At 32.6% G+C, this 24,654-nt stretch overlaps 1 protein-coding gene across 2 annotated transcripts in view; it reads left to right on the top strand.

Annotated features, from left to right (window-relative positions):
• The first annotated feature begins 4,105 nt into the window (after nt 1–4,105).
• The window catches only part of LOC143044807 (ATP-dependent RNA helicase DHX58-like), a 46,084-nt gene continuing 25,535 nt past the window's right edge, over nt 4,106–24,654 (top strand). The window contains exons 1-14 of one of the 2 annotated variants that reach the window (XM_076216976.1): nt 4,106–4,199; nt 7,661–8,318; nt 9,346–9,381; nt 9,847–10,128; nt 10,788–10,946; nt 11,200–11,288; nt 11,784–12,050; nt 13,386–13,548; nt 14,520–14,615; nt 15,399–15,589; nt 16,975–17,119; nt 17,816–18,040; nt 20,867–21,034; nt 21,908–23,187. In XM_076216976.1, the coding sequence (XP_076073091.1) occupies nt 7,685–8,318; nt 9,346–9,381; nt 9,847–10,128; nt 10,788–10,946; nt 11,200–11,288; nt 11,784–12,050; nt 13,386–13,548; nt 14,520–14,615; nt 15,399–15,589; nt 16,975–17,119; nt 17,816–18,040; nt 20,867–21,034; nt 21,908–22,506 (3,054 nt within the window). In that variant the 5' untranslated portion in view covers nt 4,106–4,199; nt 7,661–7,684 and the 3' untranslated portion in view covers nt 22,507–23,187. Of the gene's footprint in view, nt 4,200–7,660; nt 8,319–9,345; nt 9,382–9,846; nt 10,129–10,787; nt 10,947–11,199; nt 11,289–11,783; nt 12,051–13,385; nt 13,549–14,519; nt 14,616–15,398; nt 15,590–16,974; nt 17,120–17,815; nt 18,041–20,866; nt 21,035–21,907; nt 23,188–24,654 lie in introns of those variants that run through there. The other variant, XM_076216977.1, reaches the window with a different exon arrangement.

Raw genomic sequence — 24,654 nt, 5'->3', positions numbered from 1 at the left:
TATTTTGTCCGGAAAAACGAAAAAAGTCTAAGATGAGTCACGGATTGAAAATAATTGTAATATAACCAGTCACGGTTGTGATGAATTAACAAGAGCAATATGATTGCAGGAATTTTTTTCTTTCAGTTTGATGAGGTATCTGACTATCATCATGAAGCCTCGACAATTATGATCGACAATAGAGTATGTGACTGTCACTTGAACTACTAACCATTGTTCTTTTAGCAAGACTCAGTGCTGGAGATTAATATTTCAGGAGCAGATATCATGCTAAATGTTTGTTAAAACTGCACGACAGGGCGATTTGACAGAATTCGAGACACAGAAAAAATAGTCAAGAATCTGTTATCCATGGAATGGGGCTCGCCCAATTGATAGAAAACAGTGACGGCTCACACTTTGGAACATCTATTGTTTTAATATTTGAAATTGATGATATTGGTAAATTGTACAAGAATGATTAATACAACACTTCTGAAAAATTGAATACTAGCTGCCATAGATAATATGCAAGCACACACGAAAGGTTGCGTCTTTCTCCGGATTCTCAACGAATATGTTGGGGAAGTTTTGAAACAGGCCATGTCTTTTAGTCGTGATGATGAAGGCCTCTTCATAGTCAAAGTAACTAGAAAAGTTTGAAGAGATAAGTTTGTTACTATAAAAAGGTTTACAGGGACATTCAATGTAGACTTTCCAAATGAATCAGTTCCACAATCTTTGAGACATCTTACTCTCTATCTGAGGACTGATAAGTTGCAGTTGTATCCTTTCAACGACGAGTTGCACAATTGAACTATTATAGCTGAGAAATGGTAAGTCTTGTCTGCCACTCAACGATATTTCTGGACTGTGTCTTTATGTTTGGCCATGCTGTATCATTTTTACTAAGGAAACTTATGTCTGTTGAACTAATTCGTGTAAACAGCTGTTATTGAGTGTCCCTGTAAAGTTATTCTTAGTATCAAGCATATCTATTTTGCCTGCTATGGCTATGGTGATGCCTTCATTTTTACCCTTTTTCTATTAGGTCTGTTTCAGAGCTTCACGATTACATTTGTTGAAAATCAAGAGCACTAATTTATCTTGCTTGTATGCTTATAGATATCCTATAGCAGCTACATGCCAATTTTGTTAACTGCGTTGTATCAGTTCTTCCTTCCATGATAACCTCAAGATCTTCCAGGCGTTGACTGTACAATTTAGCGTGATCTGCAAGCTTGGAGATTGGTACAGTGCTTCTTCCAGACCGTGTTCCATCAATGTATTTCATTATTGAGGAAAGCACAACTCCAAGGATAAAAGATTCCTGGCTTTCTTTCTGTGTCTTTTATTCTGCCTATTTGCTATGTTGTCAAGTTTCATCAATCATCAAGCATGATACTAGTGATTTGACATCTCCAGCTCTTACTTTGGCAAAGGGAATATGTCTTGTAGTACATGTGCACAGTCATGCCCTATTTTTGTCGATTTGAAAATGTCGATGTAACATGGAGATCTTCATTCAGATACATCCCCACAGAAAAAAAAAATTGCATTCATTGTTCTTTTTGATCCAGTTCCACTTTACAGTGTCTGGTTACTTTTTGTTTCCTTCCAATTGGCAACTTATCTTCAACATCAGAAGTATGTTTTCCCTTTTGCTGATGAAATATTTTGAGGTCTGAAAATTTGTTTGACATGGTTTGTGCCATTTTGCCTTGTGATTCTGGAGGGTTTCTGCAGTTCCATAGCCCTCATTCAACTGTTTCGAATTGAGCGAAAGGAAAACCAATTCAAGACCCAACATCTTCGTATGCTTGCATCAAAAGAGGGATTGCCAGCTCAAATGTCTATGACTGTTCTTTTTGTATCTGCTTGGCATTGCAAACCATTACATGTCCTCTATTGCCGTTTTACACATTCCTTCCAGTCTAATTGCACATTATGTTTTACTTATATCTAGTTCCAGTGTTTTCGAAATCAACAATTATGATCTTTTCCAAAACAACAAAACTTTCGGTCATAAATTATATAATACAAATGTATATACGTAATTTCTGTTTTAAAAAGTTTAAACGTGTAAGTAACAGAAATTTTGATACTGATATCTTAATTTTGTAAACATGTGCATGCCTTATCTGACCTCTTTGTGAATATCCAATATAAATTAGTAAAAAAAGTATGAATGAAAACAGTGAATTAATAAGATTAGTGAATAATGATATATTGTAGATTCATGTTTTCAAATTGACCATCATTCAAGATGGCTACCAAAAAATCAATATATATGAAGTCCTCAGATGACAGTCCTTGTCAATTGTGATGAATATACCATATGACTATATAATAATTTCCTGCAGCAAGCGCTTAACTTATAAGTCAAAGTAAACACGGTAACTAAGGAATTGAAAATGTGTAAAGGCAGTATTAAGTTGTACTACTCTATGTTAATGTGGAGGACAATGTGATAGAATATGATACACAGAGTGTTATTTGACAAAACATGTACATGTACATTTCATTTATTGTTAGATATTGTCAACGTTAATTGAGAACATTTGAGCAGTTGATGTTCTTATAACATTACTTATGATATAAAATTCATTTATTATGTCTGCAATCAAGGTTTTTGAAAGTTGTTTCAAATGAACAATATCAACAAAACAAATTATCAAGTAATCAGCCAACTATTATAAACGACAGGTATACACATATTTTCTTGCTTTATTTCTACATATAAAATAAAATTCTCATGTTATTCTATGTTGAACAAGCGGTTGCACGAATATTGCTTTCAGAGTAATAGTTCATTTTATGATCCTCTTCGTGTCCGCATTTTAATGCTTTTATACCCGCTACAAAACAGAAGAATAACTCGGGGGAGGGGGATAGGCTAGCTTTTTGTCCTGTTTATATAGCTCAAACAAATACATTTGTATATATCTTCCACAATGCATTTTTTTTATTATATCGGATAATGACTACATATTTTGGCTTAAAAAAAAAAGATTTTTCAAAATGGCCGCCATTCAATATGGGTAATATTTCAAAACTTTTGTTCTACAAGACAATTGGATTCAGCACTGTTATTCTATCAACCAGATTTCATGTCAATATCTTCTCTAATATAATTTTCATGATTTTCTATTATTAATCTATTGAGATCAAACGGCCGCCATTTTAAAATGGCCGCCTCTTCCGCTAATTTCGATTTTCAGATTGGGTTCATAGCTTAAAATGTTGTCCATGACATATACTACTACTATGCCAAATTTCATGCTTTTACCACAATCTGAGCAATTTTGTCAAAAATCTGCACAAATCGACTGGACTAATAGGACCTTAGCTGATTAGCCATTCCTATACCAACTAAGCAAAAGGTGCAGCGAATAGATTTAGCGATTACATGTATCTAAATGCTTACATACATATTATAGTAGCCCCGGTCAAGGGAATCTTTGAAGTAAACTAGACCGATTGTGTTTTGTTTTTTTTTAAATTTATTTCAGTGGCAAATATTTCATGCATCTTTTGGACGATGATGTAAACTAAAACTCAGCTCAATGTACGATTTTTTGAAAATGAATGGATATGCACTAAATTCGTTTTGATATTTAACGTATACAGAGGTGCATATGTGATCGTTAACAAAGAACATATGTCAGTATTGCGGCTTAAGTATAACAGACCAACAAAATCATATGTTATGCGCCCCATTTATGGCCATTATGCTTTCTGATCTGTGCGTCCGTTCGTTAGTTCGTTCGTCCGTCCGTCCGTCTGACCCGCTTCAGGCTAAAGTTTTTAGTCACGGTAGTTTTTGATGAAGTTGAAGTCCAATCAAATTTAGTACACATGTTCCCTATGATATGATCTTTCTAATTTCACTGCCAAATTAGAGTTTTGACCCCATTTGCACGGTCCAGTAAACATAGAAATGATAGCGCAAGTGGGGCATCCGTGTACTATGGACACATTCTTTTTTATTTCAATTTTACAGTAGAATTCCTTATTTTGATACTTTTAAAACCATTATTTAATTAAAGTTCATATAACATACATGTACATGTGTATATGAACCCTATCGCTATGTACTTTGGCAAAGTTGAACAAATATAACTTTATTGAAACCACGTGATTACGATGTTTCTCTCATTAGAAATAAAGTGGTACATGTATCAAAACTGTGTGTATCCTGCAGATGTAAACAAACAATCGTACGTATGATTATTTCTTCAAATTAATACTTAAACACACTTTAAATGAAAAGTGGAACAACACATATTTGTTTTGATATCTAGTTTCAGTTTCGGTTTTACCAGCTGTTTTATCTTTCTGTTGTAAATTGATGGTCCGATTAGAGCAGGACAATTTTGATTAGCCATCCTTCTTTTTTCTAGCACCCCTTTAATATATATATATTTTTATACATCCTTCAAAATTATTGCACAAATTATTATACATGTTATACAATCATGTGCTTGCAAAAACCTGTATTTTTACATTATTTATTACCATTGCCTAGTTCACTACACACAACAGACATTGATATATATGTATCTTTTTATTAATAAATTACCAGTGACCTCTGTGGATAGTATACTAGAAATTGATTGTAATTATACGTTTTTATTTCTAGTATATTAAAAACAAAACGCGAAATTCAAAGAAAAGAAAAAAATACCAATTTTAGAAAAAAGGGCCTTTGTTAGGCTTGTATGATTTTTTTTATTTAAGTTTGATTTATAGATTTCGGAGTTAGTAGGACGTCCATTATTACTGAACTAGTATACATTTTTGTTCAGGGGCCAGCTGAAGCACGATTTCGGGCGTGGGATTTTCTCGTTGCATTGAAGACAATTGCGCTGTCCTCCCCCAAAAATGTACCTATGCAAACTCACGAAGACGTTTACAAATTTGTCAAAAAAGTGAAATTGTCCATCTATATCGTCCCACGTCTAAAAAACATGTGGTAAAATCTTAACAAAAAAATCTACAATCTACCATCAACCACAAAAAAAAAAAAAAAAAAAAAAAAATGCAGAAAAAAACCCCACTTAGTTTTTCCATACAACTCTACTCTGACTAAGGTCATGCTCATGAAAATATGTTGTCCTGAACTGAGTTTTTTTCTATCTAAATTGGCCCCCCTTTTTTCAACTTCCTCTGGCTCAAAGTATCATTTGATGTCCGTTGCCCATCGTTGTCGTTAACTTTATACAATAATCGTCTTTGAAACTCTAGACTAAATTTAACAAAACTTGGCCACACTCATCTATAGGAACTCTAGATTTTTAAAAAATGTGCCCGATTCCCGGCCTGTTAACCAACATGGCTGACAGGGCTAAAATTAGAACGTAGGGGTTAAATGCAAGTTTTGTCTATCATCTTGAAAACCGCAGTAAGAAGAGAAAATCTGACAGGTGGAGAAACATGAAAAATGATCAGATTAACTTAAATCCGATTACAAGAAAACTGATCAGCAATGCAAGATCTACATATAATTCTTTTTGGAGTAATTGACCTGTAATAACGGTGTTTGTTCTTCTTTTAGAGTTTTTTCTTATTATCTGAAAAACTATAATTACTATGGATAGATCGAAGATTAGATTAAATATGATCAGCTAATAAGTCAAACTTTGTTGGATCTGACGACAATTTATTTACTTTAAAATTGAGAATGGAAATGTCGAATATGTCAAAGAGACAACAACCCGACCAAAGAGCAGATAACAGCTGAAGGCCACCAATGGGTCTTCAATGCAGCGAGAAAATATGTATACTATATTTCAGTGATAATGGACGTCCTACTAACTCCGAAATCTATAAATCAAACTTAAATAAAAAATCATACAAGCCTAACAAAGGCAAGAGGCTCCTGACGTTGGATAGGCGCAAAAATGCGGCGGGGTTAAACATGTTTTTTGAGACCTCAAACACCCCCTATACCTCTAGCCAATGTAGAAAAAACACACAACAATACGCACAGTAAAACTCAGTTTAAAAAAAGTCCGATGTCAGAATAGATAACAAAAAAACTAAACAAAATGACAATAGTCAGGTTCATACAATAACAAAGGACTACTAGCAGTTACTGACATGCCAGCTCCAGACCTCAATTAAACTGATTGAAAGATTATGTCTTCATCATATGAATATGTCTGCATATTGAAGTGTATTTACGAAGGATGTCCTTGTACCGATGATAAAATTTAGTAAATGTTTTTGACTAGGTTGTGCAATTCGAAAACCCTGGTGTAATAATTTTCCACTAATACATAAATTTCTCTCGCTAAATTTAATGCATAGTTACATAAACGAGCGAATCGTACAAGTTGAGATATATAAACACTTTAAAATGTTGACCATCTAAAAATCGATTATTAACGATATGAAATGAAAAAATCATCTATATTATCCTTCCCATTAATGATTTAGATATCAAGATCAAGGAAAGGGCAGTGTTCATTGTTAGTATTAGCTTTATTTAAAGTTAGTTCAACAGGATAAATTTCTTTAGTATACATACTGAAGTCGTCATTATTGAGAGCCAATATATCATCCGATTATATAAAAGTATTGTTAAATTTTTGTATCTGATGTTGTTCGATGGGTCTTTGCTGATTTTAGTCATTAATTATATCTCATTACAATACAGAAACAGGTCCGCAACAAGTGGTGTTCAGTTAGTCCCCATTGGAATTCTAATAACATGACGATATACGGAATCTCTAAAGCGAACACAATTGTTATCTAATAAAAATTCAGAGGCGATTATAGTATCAAAAGCACGTCCAATTGACATAGTTCTTTTGTTTGTTACTAAAAATGACCTTAAAGAGTTTGAACATATGTATTCGCATTCTGACTTTTAATGCCCATTTAACATGTTTAATTAGGTGTGTGATTTTTTTGGATAAAAATATGAGGCAATGTGGTAAAAAGGGTAGAAAAACCAAAACTTTCAAAAGTAATGAATTCCACTATTTTCAAAAGCCTTATTTGAACAATTAATTATCAGGTTTGTTATTGTACCAAGTGTACTTGGAAGTAGAATAGACAATTTAGCAGTGGAACAATGTCTTGAAGACACTATACATCTATATTTGTAAGGTGTTTTATGTTGCTTCGGAATCCAGTACATGGAACTTTGTGTATATGTCTTTTTGTTTTGTCTTTGTTGACATATTTGTTTGTTTTTGTACGTAATGATTAGGATTATAACACAACGATGACTGCTGTACCACTATTTTTGACATTTTTACCTTTTATGTCAGCTTGTTTTGTTCACACATCGTTGTCAATAATACGGAATTTTATGGGACTGTCATACATGTGAAAGGTTTAGCTAGCTTTAAAACCAGGTTTAATGCACCATTTTCTAAATAGAAAATGCATGTTCGAGGTCAGGAATTTGACAGTTGTTATCCATTCGTTTGATATGTTTGAGCCTTTGATTTTGCCATTTGATTAGGGACTTTCCTTTCTGAATTTTCCTCGGATTTCAGTTTTTTTGTGATTTTACTTTTGGATTGATACATGTAGCGTCTGTCTCAGACAAAATATAATTCCCCCTCCCTTTGAAGTTAAATGGTTGCTCCCTTACATTTTTTATTTTGAATTCCTACTATGTTATAAATAGTCATGCTTTATTGTTTAATAATGCGTTATATTCCAGGAGAAATGACGTTAAATAGTTGACATGGCCTCAGTTGGTGGTTCTGTCGTATCTACAAAGACACACTACGCTCGTCTTGGCCATGCTGCACAAGATCTGATACCCAGATTTCTACAGGAAGTTTTATTATATTATGAAAACCCTAAAAATATTGATTACAGTTGTAATACAAATCGTTATCTATTATGCCGTCTAAAATCATCAGACTGGACAAAAATTAAAGAAGCGGTAACCACAGAATCTTACAAGAATTTTGATATTCCATTGATTTATACAATTCTGCGAAACATTCATTATTCTACACTAGAACCAACTCATGGGTGGGATTCTAGAACCGACCCTCAGCCTCATCAAATGAAGACAGGTGATGACCTAGAAAGATGTCGTAGAAGGAGAAATAAGATAATACACAGAGGAAACACAGAGGTCAGCGATCAGGAATTGCATGAATATTTTGATGAATTTGGATCAATTGCAAGCAGATTACAAGGCATGTGTAATAAAAAGAACAATGAATTTGTTTTGGAGGTCGAAGATTTGCGAATTTGCAATATGGATGAGGATACTGAACGAAAATACTTGAAAGAAATTGAAGAATGGCGAAGCAGAGGTAATGACTATGAAGAACAGATTTCACAATTAAAGGAGCACCTTGCGGGTAAGTTTGCTTTAGAAATTTTATGGCCGTCGAACGGCAGATCCGAGTTGATATTGAAAACCTGAAAATTATGGACTCAGACTTAAGCGGCAAGGTTCTTCATTGAAATCGTAATAGATACATATTAGGTAAATAGAATATTGATTTAATTTCTTATCCATTTTACTCATTGAATGCTCTATGACCTCTAACAACTAGACATTATGCATCAGCAGAGAATTGTCTCAAAGTCAATCCTGCCACACTGTCTATATTTTTTTTTATTATAATTGATAATGGCCATTCTTGATACAAATCGTGCTTTTACACACGATAACGACAGAATTATACAATTCACATTTTGCGATACTTTTCATACTCTATTCAAAGGACTGCATGCTAATTTTATGAATTAATACCGTGTTCAATGTGTATCTAATCTGCTAGTATTTTATTTTTATATGATTACGATTCCAAAGAAAACGGTACCGAAACTCATAGAATAATACAAGAAATCTAAAAACAAGAAAAGACAAAGCCATTAGGCAGCAACCATTTGATTTTCTGGGGGGGGGGGGGCTATGGTTTTTTTTGGAAAAAAAAGTTTGTTTCCAGTTTTTGGAGAAAAAAATAATTTGTTTTTGATTCTGAGAAAAAAAAATTGTTTGTTTCACCCTCAGCTGCCACTATATGTAATGCTAAACTTGAAAGAAAAAAATTGTTTTCGACTTGTCGCGAAAAAAATAGATTGTTTTTCGCCACAGGCGAAAAAAAAAATTTGTCCAGAAAAAAAAACCATAGCCCCCCCCCAGAAAATCAAATGGTTGCTGCCTTATAATACCGGTATTCACAATGTAGACATTATAATACAACACATATTTTCCTTGAATTCACGGTACGTGATACCCTATTTGGAGCAAAAGAGCAGAACATCAACTGCAAAAACAAATGCGCCAGGGTACTTTCTTTACCAATGAAACGAAAATTGTATTTTCACACTGTCACCAATAAAGACCTTATAAAAACATTGTTTATTTTTGTTGTACAGCCATGGGTATATCAGAAAAGCAAGATACTGCAAACGGTAAGTATTACAATGTTTCGTTTTTTTTTTTTTAATTTTTAGGTTTTTATTTCACAAATTGAATTGTATGTAATACTGTTGCAATATTTGACAACAATTACTTATACATTCTTGACCTCCATATTTTTGGTTTTGAGGGTTCCGAATCAATGTAATTCGAAAAAAGCAGGGTCAGATACACTAATGTTATCTTTTTTATTTTATTTTTGTGTCCACGTGGATAGAAAATATTTCTTGTAATAGTAGTTTTTTTGTTGTTGTACTGTGTTACTCCCTCCAGAAAATACTCCTAGTTAAAATAGATATAAAAACAATATCACGAGAAAAACAAATTTAAGATCCCCACACTATACTACGGAACTAATATTGATCAAAGCAGATCCACCAAAAAACGGGCAGACCTCAGTTCCTCAGAAAGGTTCAGATCAGTTCACGCTCCATTATTTAACTTTTTTTGTTTTGCAGTTGTTTTCATCAAAACTTTGCAGGAGACAACATGTGTGGAAGGCAATACAGTGACCTTGCAATGTATTGTAAGCGGGTCAAAGTATAAAGCAGAATGGTTGAGGAATGACGAAGAAATTGTATACGACAGGAAAAGAGGACAGGAATGTTTAAGTGATATAATCGATGATATACATGTCGAGGTCTACAAGCTTGTCATTTCAGAATCTACCGATGAAGATAGTGGTACATATACACTTAAACTTGGGAGTAAAACAAGTAGCTGTGTCCTTTCTATCACAGGTGGTATCATTATTAATTTATTATCATTTATTATGCAGGAGACAAAGGGGGGAAGAAAAGAAAGAAATATTTAAACTCATTATGCAGTCGAAATCACAAAAGCATGGTAAAAACGCAAACACCGACAAACAACAGTCTATGAATTTCCAACATAGAAAAGTGAAGATGAGCAACACAAAATGCCCCCTCCTAAAAAAAAATAAAAAAAATAAATCTGGGTTGATCTCTAGTACTTCAGAAGGATAAACAGATCCTGTTCTACATGTTGCACCCGTCATGTTGCTATAGCAAATTTACCTTAGGTGAAAGATGTATTTAGGTGATGTCATTTTCGAAGAATAGAGGACGGGGCTGTGGTTATAACAAGTAGAACATATCAGTGATCATCTGTTACACAGACATTTTATAATGGTCAAACAACTCGTGATGGCGTCCGAAAAACAGATGACTTCAATTCCATCACTAGCTGAGGGTATGTGGAATATATGCCAACAAGCATGTCACTGATATAAAACTCCCTAGAAGTTAAACAACAACAAAAACAATAACACAAAATGATATGATTATGGCTTGCTTCGAGTTTTGAAGATTGATATTTTTCTGTCAATATTGCTCTGCAATAAGTAAAAAATAATATTGTTTTCTGCTTTAACTTATAGAAAGGAAACCAAGTTTAATTGAACTACGAAAATATCAAGAAGAGCTTGTCGAGATTGCTGTGTCAGGTCAAAACACTATTATATGCGCTGGAACCAATGCAGGAAAGACTTATGTTGCTTACCATATAATTGAAGACCATCTGATCAAATACCCGAACGGTAAGATCTATATATTCCATCACTGCAAAAAGTGTGTTACCATATATCTCGACTCGAGACAGTTAAATTATATTATCTAAAGCGCAAATTTAGTTTTGAATGGAATGAATATCTTATTCCTATTATTACACAACTGAATGAACATGATAAACCAAGTATAGCTTAAATGTTTATTAGTATCATTCTGTACGTTGTGAAATTCAGATTTGGCTAAATGTTTTCCTAACATATAGAATGCCTTTTCCTATTGTAGGTAAAGTTGTTTTCATAAACAAGACCAATGTTCTGTTAGAACAGCAGTACAACAGAGCATGCAGGACTTTTACAGACCTAAATATCCAGGTATCGACAATCGAAGATAAGAGTTGTATCTCATATTGGTTAATTGTAACATTTGAATTGCAAGCATTGTAGAACTTACCATTTTTACATGTTTTAGGAAATACCAATACACATAGAGTGGCTCGTCTGATTGATTATTTTCGTAGAATATACTAATGCATCAATTAAAAATAAGTCATGTTACGATATTTTGATAATGAGAAATAAGTCATGTGACGATATTTCGATTTTGAGAAATAAGTCATGTGACGATATTTTGATTATGAGAAATAAGTCATGTGACGATATTTTGACTATGAGAAATAAGTCATGTGACGATATTTTGATTATAAGAAATAAGTCATGTGGCGATATTTTGATAATGAGAAATAAATCATTTGACGATATTTTGATAATGAGAAATAAGTCATGTGACGATATTTTGATTATGAGAAATAAAATTTGTGTAATGCAGTAATCTCTTTATTTAATATGGTAGCACATTTAACATTTTAGGGAAAGATTTATAAATGGGACGCAAGTTTAGAGGCTGAATGTGACTCCTTTCCAACCATAATACAACGTGTATCTTTATTCTTCTGTACTCCACAATCACTTTGTAATCACCTGGACGAAAAGTCGAAAAATAAAATCTCGATGGATCTTCTGACGCTGATTATTCTGGACGAATGTCACCATGTGATGGGACGAAATGCTTTCCATCAAATCATGAACTACTACAGAAGACACAAGTTTGAAACGAAATCCGGGAAAATCCCACAGGTTTGTTAAATTAGAATTGGTGAATTAAAATTTATATTCACGGTAGTACTATTACAGTGGTGATTGTTTGAAGACGTTTGACACAAAAACAATGCATTGAGAATTACCTGTTATATCAACAATTGTCAGCTATTTTAAAATAATAAGTGAAAAATCTGGATTTAATGAATAGGGTAAAATGCAAAGAAGACAATGAGTTACAAAATGGTGTTTCCGGGTCCATCATGAATTCATTTGTAAAAGTACAAGCGAAGTTTTAAATGAGAATTAATTTTTTGTTAGTATAGTAGTCCAAGCTTGTTTTTTTATAAAAATAATCATCGACTTACGCTTAGTCACGGGATGACATGTTTTCGGAGGGACGACCAACTGTTATTTAAACTTGTATAGGTATGCCATTTTGTATTTATTTAAGACATATTAAGATAGTATTGAAGTTTTTTTTCTCTTCTTCTTGATAATGGTACATCAATTGTTCTTTCCAGGAAATTAGATTTATGAACATGTCAATTTCGCAATGCTTTTTATCCCCACCCTTCCCGGTAAAAACAGAATCACAATTTTATATTAGATATTCAAAAATGTAAATAGGGAAAACAAGTATCCTTTCACGCATGTTTTATCTTTCGCATGGTAATTGAATGAAAGGCGGCAGATAACACATTGACAACGCAATGAAAAAAACCCGACCAAAGATAAACAGCCACTAGAACACGACATATTAAAAATAAAATAAAGACTGACCTACACGAACCAAAAACAAGTCTGGGGGTTATATAAGATGCTTCTGGAAGGATTATAAATCATGCTTCACTTGTTGCACCCTTCGTGTTACTTAAAACACTTCAAATCCTATGTGGTGATTCCACATTCGAACCACGCCAAACAATCGATTAAAGACTGTTAAATTCGTCAAATTGGACATTATGCAATATCAATCGACCAACATATCTATGACAAAAAAAATTTAACAATCCAAACATTTCTCATATTACAAAGATTTTCTATCTTTACCAATGTTGATATGTTTATTGTACGAAATGCTAGCAAAGCTATTGGATGTGCCTAGAATATCATTAATTAGACATGTTAGATTAGTATTTCTGAGATGATCATTTACTTGAATAACTCAACTCTAGACTTTCCACTTTTAATTGTCAACGATTATCATTTAGCTAACATGTCTAGTAACTGAACACAAGTCTAAAAATGTTGACTTCGTAAGTTCGTTACATACATATGGTCAAAATATAATAGATTATTACACAAAGAAAGTACCCCAGAACCAACCTTTTCCATTAGGTTTTAACTTGACTATTACACTGAACATTTCAGGTTCTAGGTCTGACTGCCTCGCCAGGAACGAATAGGGCAGACGACGGATTTTCTGCTGTTCAACATTTGCAAAGCTTAATGGCAAACCTAGATGTTTCTAAGCTGTCGGTTGTCAGAAAACATGAACAAGAACTGTTGGAATATTCATCAACACCTACAAACGGTATACTTTGATTGTGTCTATACAACATTATTGTAATGCTATATTAGAACTGTACTATAATACAACGGAATCGTATACTTATAACTATCTTATTCTTTTCCAAAATATTTATTATCTATGCATATGCAATTTTTACAAAAGTAAAATCACAAAAACCGTGAACTCAGAGGAAAATTCAAAACGGAAAGTCCATAATAAAATCAAATGATAAAACACACGAACGAACGGACAACAACTGTCATAATCCTGACTTTGTACAGGAATTTTCAAATGTAGAAAATGGTGGATTGAACCTGGTTTTATAGCGCTAAACCTCTCACTTTTATGACAGTCGCATCAAATTCCATTATACTTAAAACGATGCGTGAACAAAACAGACATAATAGGTAAAATTGTCAAAATAGGGATACCGCAGTCATCACCGTGTCCATCACATACGCGGTTGCACATCATTTTGATAACTAGTAATGTAGCATATCATACATTGTGTATTCTAATACAATGAAAAGAAATGTATTGATGAAAAAATAACATATTATGCACAATCGCACAAAACTCCATCAGGCAAACAATTTCTATCACTAACTTGCATCACAAATTTACACAATTAAATATTGGAGAAGCCACGCGAATCTCCCAAAAAAATATGAAGAAATCTGTAAATATTTTTAGGTTTAACATCTTATGACATATTAAATGTCCATAATTTCTAGCACACTTCAACGGTAATGTCCATCATTGCAAACCTAAACAATTCTGCGTAACAGAGATTTTTTGTTTCATTTTAGTGATTAAAGCATTGATGAAATTACCTATTATAAATCAGTTAATTATTGAAACGGACGAACAATGCTAATGTTTGTTTTAAGAATGCAAATGTAATTATTTACTGCATCATAATGTACATTAGGTACTAGTAATACATAAATGATCATGCAAACAAATTTTATGTTTTATTTTATTTTACTTAGTTCAAATTTGTTCCACTAAAAGGCGACAAGATCTTGTACAAGACATTCTTCTTAAAGCCATTCAGAATGTTGAACGTGTATTTAGTGACAGTACAGGTACGTAGCGGTGTTGTTTGCCTAAATAAAAGTATAAAATAACAATGAAACAATCTTACCTTATTAATAATGGTTTATGAAATATGCATATCCTCAGGTCCTAGGTCTCATATATCCTTGTTATATTAGACCTTGGCGTTCAATTTTATTAAGAAATTAATGTTCCAACTCGCTTAGGAAAAATTGACCATATACGAATTTGGCTATTTTTTCACAGGACTTGTTTGTCACGAAGATGTTATTGTGTGTGGTCCTATCCTGATACAGCAAGTGACATTTTATGTTCATTGTTTAAACATACTGCTTATTCCATTTTGTCTCTTGTATTTTCCACTTTATAAATAATGTTCTTATAAAGAAGATTGTATTTGATTGTTTTTTATTCAAAAATTGGTCAGTGAGATATATGAAAATTGATGTTAAATTGTTTTTAATTGAGTATTCAAGTTGTTTTTGATATTTCCCCAATTTAGAAAACAATTTAGGGAACTCGACTTTTTTTTCATCTTCATATTGTCTACATTTGCGCTCATTAATGAAGCGATTGTTTTACACGTTTCTCTTCAAAGATAAAAAGCGCTACATACGCTTTTCGTGAGTTTAATAAGTTTAATTCGTAAAAGGCGTGCTATATATATAACTTATACTTCTGATATTGATCGTTGAAAAGGATCTTATCTTTTTAATTATGTCACTTTCATTTAAAATATAACAATATAAGTAAGTATAATGATGTCATTTCATGATTTTATAATAAAATGGTACAATGATTTTCCTTTTCAGTGAGTTCATTTCTTATGGTAAATGGATTAGACACAAAGACTCTGTTAACCGCCCTTGAAAATTCACCAATTAATAAAAGAGAGAAAAGATATGTACATTGGATTAATGAAACAAAACAAAAAACAGAAAGTGTTATGTTAATGGACGCAGATGTGCCTCGCCTAATACATATTTGTTTAAGACTTTTAGAGGTATATTGATATTTTAAGTAAAGATAGTAGGAAGATAAAAAATAAATAACCAGCTTGAAAATGATGAAAAATTCACATGTTTCCCTCTAAAGAAAAGTCTAAGCACAACTGATACAATTGAAGTAAAAGTAAATACTGACCAATTTGATCCTCATAAATAACAAGTGGTGAACCCAGGAGCTCTTTGGTGGAAAGGAAGTCTTGTGGTTCCCATCATATACACTATCAACGACAATATTTCTTCCTCAAACATTTATTCTTACCATTTGTGCTACCGAAAGCAACATACATTACATTATCTTCTATGCATATCGAACCATATTAACGAAATTCTTAGAATCAGACTAATCAAAATGAAATATGGCAAAGATATGGAATTCCAAAGAAAAACATTTACAATATTTATTGTATAGTCATAAGCAGAGGAACAGGGAATAAGAGGACAATGACAAGAACCCCCTCATTTCGGAAAGGCCCTGATAGTACGACAAACTATTTACGTCCTCTAAGCCAACTGTTTGAAAACAATTATTTGCATGTCAAATGATTTGTCGGAGACCAGCACAAAATGTTTAACCTATTACTATTGCCACCCATCTCCACCATCTCCCTTTTTTTAGAAGTATCCGTCCACTTCTCCCACTTAACAAACATGATGGTAAAAGCAGATTAAACTAGAAGCTCTGTTAAAACTATAGGTCACCGTTTGCAAATGAAAAGCTATAAAAGACCATAAAATGACAAATTTAGAGTGCATTACTTTCTAACACAAACGATACAGACGTTCCAGCGAGCATATGTTTAGATCATTTGATTCTATCATAGGTTTGCAAAGTTTGCATAAACTTTGACAAACTATGCACTTGCTAAAAATGCTTCTACAGTTTGTCGTTCGTCTGTTGTTAGTACAAATTCTGTATTTCTTTCTTACTTTAACATTGAATCAATTATGTATTCATATTTTTCCCACTAAAAAAAGATTGATACTGACAAAAGAAAAAGAGATATAATCCTGGTTCTCATAACTCATAACAGTGTCAATAATTACTCAAATTTAGGTATATTAGGTATTTGCTCTCCTTTCAGTGCTGCTATTTTATATTCATCTGATGAGGACGAAAAACTGTATATGCACATAAGTCCTGTGTGTTAAAAACATCTTCTACAGAAGCTATTTCCCTGCGTAATAATTTTTTTTTACATTTTTGACAGTTCAAACAAGGTCAGAAACGATGCATTTGTTTCTTCATTTGTAACGTTTTACAAACTATAACAAACGACACACAACGTTTACAAAACTTTGGTTAGAAAGAAATGCACTCTTAAAACTATAAAAAAATGTTGAAAAATTCTCTCACCTTTTTTCCTTTCTGATGTTATTGCAGTTATACGTAGAATCTCTTGAGATTAATTCATTACTTGAAATTGCACATGTTACTGAATTGCTGACTGAAGCACATGGACAATTCTTCTATGAAAGTCAACAAGCAAACACAATACAAGAAAGACAAATTATAGATGCACTAAAAGGCAAGTATATATCAGACACAAGATATCTGTAAAAACTTCATTTGTATATCATATATTGACTGTTTAAGTATATTTATACCACACGGAACAAAGTTGCGTAGGGTATAATGTTTTTAAACCCGTCCGTTCGTCAGTCATCACAACTCTGGAACCGCTCAATAGAATTACATGAAACCTTGGAGACAAGAAGGACATACTGCGTAGTTGTGCATATCGTCACGAAATCACGATTTAATTTATTTTCTATCAGTTATGCCTTTTTGAAACTAGAATTTCGGCCTAAACATACTTCTGCATCATTTTGTCCCTAACTCCTCTGAAACCACACAACAGAAAATTATAAAACTTTGTAGTTATTGAGGACATACTATGTAAATGTGTTTATCTACAAAAAGAAATAATAATAGATAATTATGTGTCTTTGAACTTAGAAATCTGGTAAAATTTTGTTTGCTTAGGGACAATGTGGGGACGTGGGGTATCTGAGCGTGCTCACTAAGGTTCTGGAATTTTCACAATCTTCTGTAACTCTGATTTAAATTCTTCACTTTATTTCCTTAAACATTTCGGTTTTAAAGATAACTCAGTAATTGCAGACACCTTTTATCGTACGTGTAGTATATTACTTAAGTTCTTAATACTCTATAAAATCATTTATAATATAAACAAATATAAGAAAATGAACTCCTGTTTCAGATGTAACATCAGTGTTACGTGAGATGAGACATGAAGTTGAAAATAACCCTGACGTTAATGAAATAATACGCACACTTGTCCATGAGTATGAAATATTAAAGGAGGACTCAAGATTTATTGTATTCGTTAAAACAAGAGCTTCTGCAAAAGCTCTGGCAAAAAGATTACCAGAGTGTTTGAAAGCTACCCACCTGACTGGAAGAACAAAAGCGAAGGATAAAGCAGGTAACAAAATTGTTAGTGAAATAATGTGATGGCGTGCTTAATCGCATATAAAGTAAACGCTTTTCCATATATGTGGGATTTTATGCTGTAAAATTATTCACTTTAATGAGTTGCAAAATTCTACCGTAGTGAATTGTTCAATAAAAGCAATTGTATTTTCGAACAGATGTTTCTAATTGGGAATATTCGGTTGAGACAATGACGTTATGAAAAGAAAGAAAGGCGATGTCTTATCTTCTAACATTTGGTACAATGTATCGATCATGGTTGAAAACAGTTATTCCAGAAAATAAACCATGTTATGTGAATAAATATATTTATACAGTATAACTCGTCTAAACATCAACCTAACAATGTTAGATCTGTAAAGGAGTAGGGACATTAAGGCCTGGTTTTGGCCCAAGAAAATAAAATGTTTGATAACTTTTTCAAATTGGCACATAATGTTTAAAAATGCACAGGGTCAAGAAATATCAATGAAAAACATTAAGATTTTTATGTGATGACGTCACAATTACGTCATAATATGTAACTGTTTTCACAAAAACGATGAAAAATACAGAATTTATGCAGTTTTCTATCTTTATTTCTGTTGTGGAAACATTGTGCGCAGCCAAGAAACAACAAAATAATTTAACAGAAGCTTTATGATAACTATTGACAAAATCTCACCAAATATAAAGTTGTTTCTTGGGTGCGCACATACTTTATCAATCTCAAATATACTTAAAAATTTGATGAAAAACAAAGAAAATCCCGAAATTTTACAAATTATGCAAATTAAGTCATGATTTGTTGCCATGGTCACTTGTTCAATGTCCAAAATTGTTTTGTTTTTCTGAATACCTTGTACCTTAGATACTGTACAGTAATTTAATTTTTTTTTATAACTTTTAAATTTGCAGTATTTTTTGGGCCAAACAAGGGCCTTATTGCCCCTACTCCTTTGCTTTCGCCAATTTTTTGTTCTTCCCTCGCCGGGATTCGAACCCATGCTACTGAGATATCGTGACACCAAATCGCCTGCACTGTAGCCGTCCCGCTAGACCACACGACCACCTGGGCTTCATAAAAATGAAGCTTTCGGTGGCCGGGTGTTACCTTTCCACGTCAGTTTTAATCTAGCGTCGTACTACAGTACATGATATATAAGGCATGGAGATGTTATTTTTACAGGTCAGCTAAATTATCTATAGTAAAGGATCTTACAAATTAATGTAAGATACAGTCACAGAAAATAATTATACATATAAGTACGTCTGAGCCAGTGACAACTCTACAACAGATTTATCCATCGGATCACCAGCAGTGATGGTGATACATGGCTGTGTACATTATGTATATACAACTCGTCTAAACATCAACCCAACAATGTTAGATCTGTAAATTTGCTACTGAGATATCGTGACACCAAATCGCCTGCACTGTAGCCGTATATACAGTATATATATATATATTATACACAAGTCTAAATTGAAAACTACGTTCAAACCTATGATTGCGTTGGATAAAAACCGCAATTTTTATACGTGTGCATGTAAAACAAATTTCGTTGTAGAAAAGGGTCTAAATACTGCACAAACAACATTTGCGAAAAGACCAAAAAAGTGAAAAAGTATATTTTAACAAAACGCATTTGACTAACAGGTCGAACGACTGATGTTCTTTAACCCTGCTGACTGCCATTGGCGATTGCCAAATAAAATTGATCACAAGATGTAACAAAATGGATCTTAATATAAATTTAATACTAAACAGAAAACAATGAACCTGTGACCAAGATGTTATGCCACAAACACAAGGTGTCAATATTTGTTTTGTAGAATAGTTATATATATATATATATATATATATATATATATATATATATATATATATATATATATATATATATATATATAACTATTCATTAAGGAAAGCTGACAAAATACTACAAATTCAATTTATACCCAACTGTTGCTTGACGTTGCTGATCGACTTCATACATATTACCCGTCGGGCAATGATAAATACGGAATCTTGTGACAAATTAAAGTATGACAAACGAGATGATTTCAACTTCTAGTATCCAGTTATCAATTTCGATTACTCAGCAGAAATATACACCCGTCATATGGCGTTAACATACTTCAGTAAAATCGTTAAGGTCATTCCTGTTTACATTAATATACTTATGGAATTAACAGGAATGTGCTCTTTACGTGAAAAAAAAAAACCATCAACGTAGTTATGTGGAAAAAAGACAGGATTCGACACAACATAAGTTTTAAGGTCACCATCACAAATTGGTTGATCGATAAGATATGTCATAGTCTCTACCCACAAAATTTATATTTTCAAAGTCTTATATCTTTGGATAGAAGAATAGTCATGCATATATATGGTAAACCAACTTATTTTCGCGAGTAGAAAAATAACGCGAAAATAAATCGTCGCGAACTTGTTAAACTTGGATCCTTCCTTATTGAATAACATCAAGTAAACTTGAAAATTGCGAAATTAAATTGTCGCGAAATTAGCATGAAAGGACTATAGTATCCGCGACAATAAGTTGGTTTACAGTAGCAAGACGCTGTTTAACCCCTTTCCTGTCTAAAAGAAACGCGATTTATCAGAGCCCCCAGCCAATCAAATAGAAAGGTACAGTTGATGACTAGTCACAAAACTTTGTCAATATATCACATGATTGAAAACATTAATTATTACTTTTCACTGAAAGGTCGATATCAGAATATAGGTTGAAGGAAGAAATTACAGATGACACAATGTCTATCATGCTGGTTATTATTTTATTGGTAAAACTAATAACCTTCAATTTACTTACAGGTCTTCACATTGAACAACAACTCGAAGTTATGGAACGTTTTAGAGAAGGAGAACATTTATGTATTGTTGCAACTTCTGTTGCATGCGAAGGACTTGACATCCCACAATGCAATTTGATGATTAGATACAAGTTCAGAGCAGATGAAATTAGTAGCTATCAAATGAGAGGTAATAGTGAAAATGCTTAGAATAAAAAAGTACAAAAGATATTACTTATGAAATGTCCCTGATTGATCCTTGATCACTAGCATACATTACTATCCAAAACTCTATTAAGCGGTGGGAAATATTTGATTTAGTTCTCGCAAGTATTTTGGAAAATCCTACGATATACTTGTGTGATCGTAAATTAGAATGGTGATACCAATGGTCAAATCAAAAACTATTAGACGAAAAAAATACTAATTCATTTAAAAGAAAAACTATTGAAAGACAACAAAAACAAACAGTTCCAAAAATACTAAATACTGAGCAACAAGAACATCACAAAAACCAGTTGTAAACGCGGGTGCGTTATCGGTAGTGTTGCCCTCACGCAAAAAAAAAAAATAAATTATTACATGTATTACAATTTCATTTTTTATTATCTGTCTTAGTCAAATGGACTTGGATATACCTATTTATCATTGTTGGAATAGAATGTGAAGCAAGTATATAAACTGCAAAGCTTATTAAAACTTGAATGATATAATTTTTCATCGATTAAAAGTCCCATGAAAATAATAAATTAAAACAAAAAAATATAATAAGTCAAATTAAAAAAGCCGAAGTCCATAAAAACTGACAAATCAAACAAAATCAATGAACGGAGCAAGTGAAAAACTACTACTATATTCCGTACTTGGTGTAGGCATTTTTGAGAATACGGTGGGTTAAACATTGTATGGCAATGTTTATAGTTCTGTTATAGTGATAACATTTGCTAAGCAACGTACCAGAAGTAAAAGCCTTGAAACATTTCTCTTTTTTTTTTTATTATATTTTAAATCTTTCGGTGATGTTTAAAAATGCATCGTTTTATATCTATATTTTTGTTGTTAGGGCGTATTAGAAACAAAGGTGGAAAAGAAGTCATACTGGCGACATCAGAAGATTTTAAAAGAGAAACACAAAATATTGTTCGGCAATACTACATGAAGAATGCAATTGAGCAAGTGATAGACCTTGACCTCACTGCAAATATAGCAATAGCAGAACAAGGGATATATGCGTCCGAAATTCAGGAACGGCTTATCCAACAGCGTCAAGCAGATAGTAAATCAATAGGAGCTTTTACTGTTCATTGCAGGCTCTGTGGAATACCAGTTACTGATGGAGATTTCATTAGACACATTAATAGGACTCACTACATAGTATATGACAAAACTATTTTTTCACAAATAAAATGCAAATCTTTTGAAAAGGTAAAACAAATTGACAAGATAAAAAAAACTCAAAGTGTGGATGGCAAAATTTGTGGTCACAGTTGGGGAGTAATACTTGTTTATAAGGAATGTGCATTTTTAGCAATTGCAAAAGCAAAGGTCAGTTTCTTTGACAAAAATTCCAAACAATTGGTTAAATTCAAGAAATGGGCTGAGTTCCCTTATCGCATTGATGAAGTTACAGACGAAGAGGTGAACAAATATTTTTCGGAATAATGAAAATAACTCTGAATTATTTCTCAGGCGAATTTCTAAATTACAATTTGACATATTCTCGATAGATTAAAAATTTGAAAAATTATTCGATTTTTTACCTAAATATTTTCGGCTAAGAAATAAGCCATCATACATTCAAACTAATACTATATTTCGAAATTGACTGTACAAGGCAAAGCATTTGAATATATTTATATATTCATAGATTAACTAGCATAATGATAACAAAGTCGTCTTTTCCAATATTAACTAGATCTCATAAATTCCCCATAAATCAAATGAATTATATTTTGATAAACGTGACTCAACGTATTTTTCACTTTGTTTCCCATTCGTTATATCTGTTTGAGCTTTTGATTGTACCATTTGATTAGGATCTTCCGGTTTTGAATTTTCCTCGGAGGTCAATATTTTTGTGATTTTACTTTTTTTCAATGTATTATGGTTATTTTGGAAGTATTAGAACGTCAATATGACAGTTGCACTATGTATTGCCTGATATTTTTTTTTCATCGCATTGAATAAACAATTTTAATCAGGGCCATATTTTGCTTTATATTGAATTATAAGAAAACTGTTTGAAATATAGGTTCTAAAGACCTTGTAACGCTCACTTATGTCTCCTTCAACAATGGCCCTTCTCCTACATTTTGATATTAAAATAGAATAATTAATACACAATGTTATCATATTTCTTCAATTTGTCTCTACTATAGTTTTGTAGAACATCATTATCTAAATAACTGCTGCTAAGTGATTTTGTTTTTAAATATTCCTTTGCTGCTTAGACTTTCTCCTATATAGGTTTTTGCCAAAAATACACAACTTTGGCAATTAGTTCCTAGGTAAAATTGACGGACAATTGTGGACATATTGCGTCATTAAAATACCCTACAAACCAGTAAACATCTGACATCGCTTACATCTGTACTCGACTGTACTGATATTTACCCGACTATGCTGAATTACGTCAGAAATGGACTGACCATTGCAGTTAAGTGATTGATATTAAGATTTCCCTTTGATTGCTGCTTGTTTTGCTGCTTAAAGTTGTTTGTTGCATAAAAGTTCTCTTATATAGTTTTTGCCAAGGTGTTTTATGGTGAAGGTTTGCGCCTGTTGAAACATTTATACCCGCTGCATTTGTTTGTAGTTATCCTTAGTCATGTACCTGGTGTTCAGTGGTTGTCGTTTTTTTTCTTCATATGGTTAATAAGGGTTTCTCATTTCTCTGTTTCTATTATAAGTTAGACCGTTGTTTTTTTCCTTTTTGAATTGTTTAACATTATGGGGCACTTTATAGCTTGCTGATGTGAGCCAAGGCTCTGTGTTGAAGGCTGTACTTTGATCTATCATGATTTGCATTTTAACACATTAATGTGGTTGGATGGAGTGTTACCTCATTGCATTCATATCACATCTTCTTATATTTATTTGCCAAAAATACTAAACCACATTGGTTAAATTCCTCATTCATAAGCATCAATTCCTAGAATGAATTGACGGACAATGTGGCTATGTTGCCTTATTGAAAGACCCTACAAACCAGTGAACGTCTGAAATGACCTATCTCTGTACTCGAATGTACTGAGTTTTACTCGACTAGTCTGAATTAGTCTGGAATTTACTCGCCTGTCGTATTGACCAAAATTAATTATAACAGTCTGAACTGGTACTCGAACTTTACTCGATCATTACTTAACAATCATACACATGTCTGATCCATACGCGACAAAGTCTTAACCGTTCTTGACCAGGTCTGAACCATTCACAACGTACTATGGGTCAGACTTGACCTAGTCTGAATCATACTCGACCTAGACGAACTATTTCTGTATCTATCTATTTATCAATTTATGAATTATTTTTAACAACAATTATTTCCCAAAGTAGAAATTTTAACGACAGTGCAACAGTGTATATAAAGTGCGAATCCAGCTAGTTCATTTTCACTGTCATATGCGGGTATGTCTATTGTAGAATAAAGGATCATGGGAAAACTGTATTTGTTTACGTTTTAAAAATACCAAATTAATTGATTTGAAGGAAAGTTTTTACATATTTTCATTGTGATATGTCTTTGTTATGTACAAACATAGCATTAAAGTTCAAATAAGTGTTATAAAAGCAACATAATATAGCATATTG

Source organism: Mytilus galloprovincialis, chromosome 9 (assembly GCF_965363235.1).
Source record: "Mytilus galloprovincialis chromosome 9, xbMytGall1.hap1.1, whole genome shotgun sequence".
Lineage (NCBI taxonomy): Eukaryota > Metazoa > Mollusca > Bivalvia > Mytilida > Mytilidae > Mytilus > Mytilus galloprovincialis.
This window is presented reverse-complemented; position numbering and strand designations above follow the sequence as displayed.